This window comes from Microtus ochrogaster, unplaced genomic scaffold (genome assembly GCF_000317375.1).
Source record: "Microtus ochrogaster isolate Prairie Vole_2 unplaced genomic scaffold, MicOch1.0 UNK87, whole genome shotgun sequence".
Taxonomy (NCBI): Eukaryota; Metazoa; Chordata; class Mammalia; order Rodentia; family Cricetidae; genus Microtus; species Microtus ochrogaster.
This window is the reverse complement of record NW_004949185.1, coordinates 408492-410652: the sequence shown is the minus strand read 5'-3', so window position 1 is coordinate 410652 and position 2161 is coordinate 408492. Positions and strand designations below refer to the sequence as shown.

Genomic DNA, 2161 nt, shown 5'->3' with positions numbered 1-2161 from the left:
GGCTCTGCAGACTGATGGAGGGGAAGAGATTCTGGTCCTGAGCTGATGAGGGCCAGGAGACTCAGAAAAGCTGGAGTCAGACTCCAGAGACACCGAGGGTGACCACAGAAGGAGGCCTGAGAGAAAAAGCTCCTGTGGTCCAGGGCCATCATCAAGGCTGACCTGCCGTAAAAGGGTTAGTCTCCCAATGGGAAGAGCAGCCTGGAGTCTCCCTGTTCTTATTCCTCAGCCTGGTGCCTGCTGGACAGCGTTCTTCCTCTGAGGATGCCCCAAGCCCTTCTCCCACACTACCGAGGAAAAGCGAAGGTCTCCTGGTACCTGTGTGCAGCAGGGTAGCGTTCCCCAACTGCAGGTATCTATGGAGCCAGTCTATGCAGGGGCCCTGCAGGTATGCTCTCTGGTGGTCGGCCTCGTTCACGTTCTCTGACTTGCGCTTAGAGATCTGAGAGGCCGCATCGGTTGTGGTCCAGGATTTCAGGTCCTCGTTCAGAGAGATATAATCCCGGCCATCGTAAGCCTCCTGACAGTACCCACGGAGCAGGCGTCCATCTGGACCCAGGTCACAGCCATACATCCACTGCAGAGTGTGAGGTTCTGGTGGGGACACAGTGGTTAGCGCCACCTTGCGGCCATCCTGCCCCTTATCAGTCCGCCTTTAACCCGACCTTTCAGAAACAAAAGTGCAACTGAAACCTGAGCCAAACTCTGCGGGGTCCTTCCTGTTAGACACGGGTTTGGGCAGGAGTTTGGACAAAGGTGACCCAAGCCTGTCTCAGGGGAGGTGGAGGGGTTGTGTCTGTGATCGGGGTCGCGGTCACTCACCGTCGTCACTCTGATTGTAGTAGCCAAGCAGAGTCTGGAGATTCAATTTGAAGTTCTTCCCTGTGTTCCTGGCTTTCCGTGTCTCTCTCTCCCAATACTCCGGCCCCTCCTGCTCCATCCACGGCACCCGTGGTCCCATCCTCGGAGTCTCCGCTTCGCTGTCGTAGCGCACGAACTGCGTGTCGTCCACGTAGCCGACGGCAATGAACCGGGGCTCCCCGAGGCCGGGCCGGGACACGGCGGTGAAGAAATACCGCAGGGAGTGCGAACCTGGGGGCGGCGCGCGGTGAGACCCCGACCCTGCTCCCGGGACCAGGGTCCTAGGTGAAGGCAGGGGAGACACCGACTAGGGCAGTAAGATACGTTTACGGGGTACTGCCCCCATCTGGCTCCCTGCTCCTTCCCCGCAGAGTCTCCAAACCCCTTACTCACTAGCCTGCGTCTGGACCAGGACTATGGTGCTCGCCAACAGCTTGAGCCAGTAAGAATACATGGGCCTCAGTACACGGGCCTGTGAAGGGTGTAGAAGCGATTTCTGTAAACTGTTGTACTTGGAACCTCTGTGTCACTGATTGGTTTCTCTAGAAACTCGGTGTCTAATGAGAACTGAGAGTCCGGAGAGAGGAACCCGAATGGACCTGAAAGTGGAGCTGTGTATGTGGAAAATAGTGCCGGGCATTGTTCTGACATCTTAAAGAAAATGCTGTCAAAAGTCACTGCATGACCTAGGACTTTAACTGGACCCATGTCCTCTTTACTCTGGCGCAGCTGTGAATGTCCCGGAGAGTGGGCACCTGGCCCCTACCCAGCCCGGCCAACACGATACTGCCCACCCGCAGGAACAGTCCCCAAACCTAAAGCAAAATTCAGACACCCACAGCCTCCTGCGGAATCTCAAACACTGGGATCATGGAATTAGGAACCGTTCGCGGGGTCGTGAGGAGTCGTGATCCCCGACCCGGAATTCACTCACCAGTGGACTTAAGTTGTAGTGTTCGAACAGGTTCTGAAGGCAGGTTTGGAAATTCTATCTGTGCTCCTGTGGGTCCCCAGTGCTCCAGCTCCTTCTGCTCGGTCCACCCTCTATACTCTGGGCTCAAATCGCTTGAACTTCCTGTTGTCTCGGTAGCCCACAGCAATGAACAGCGCTGGAGGAGGCAGGAAGGAAGGACACATCTGGGGCAAAATAGGGAAGCAGAGCCTGGGAGCAGTGCACAGTGAGATCCAAACATTCCTGTAGTGACCTGGAAGCAAGAGAGAGCAAAACTGAAACCACCAGCAGTTTATACTTCCCAATCCAAACCACACCCTTATGCTCTCAGAAACTGAAAGCCAGTTC

At 55.9% G+C, this 2161-nt stretch overlaps 2 protein-coding genes across 3 annotated transcripts in view; both read right to left on the bottom strand.

Moving 5' to 3' along the window:
- Positions 1-2161, bottom strand: part of LOC101990404 (H-2 class I histocompatibility antigen, Q10 alpha chain-like) — a 103258-nt gene that overhangs the window by 1941 nt on the left and 99156 nt on the right. The window lies entirely within an intron of this gene.
- LOC106144430 (H-2 class I histocompatibility antigen, D-37 alpha chain-like) lies at positions 48-2117 on the bottom strand. Of its 2 annotated transcripts, XM_026777861.1 has the most exons (4): positions 1796-1871; positions 1255-1333; positions 823-1092; positions 48-594 (listed from the first exon to the last, which is right to left on the bottom strand). In XM_026777861.1, the coding sequence occupies exons 2-4, from the start codon at positions 1313-1315 to the stop codon at positions 152-154; spliced, it is 774 nt and encodes a 257-aa protein (XP_026633662.1). In that variant the 5' UTR covers positions 1316-1333; positions 1796-1871; the 3' UTR covers positions 48-151. The 2 variants fall into 2 exon arrangements, with proteins under 2 accessions (XP_026633662.1, XP_026633661.1); XM_026777860.1 differs by lacking the exon at positions 1255-1333 and having other exon boundaries at positions 1796-2117.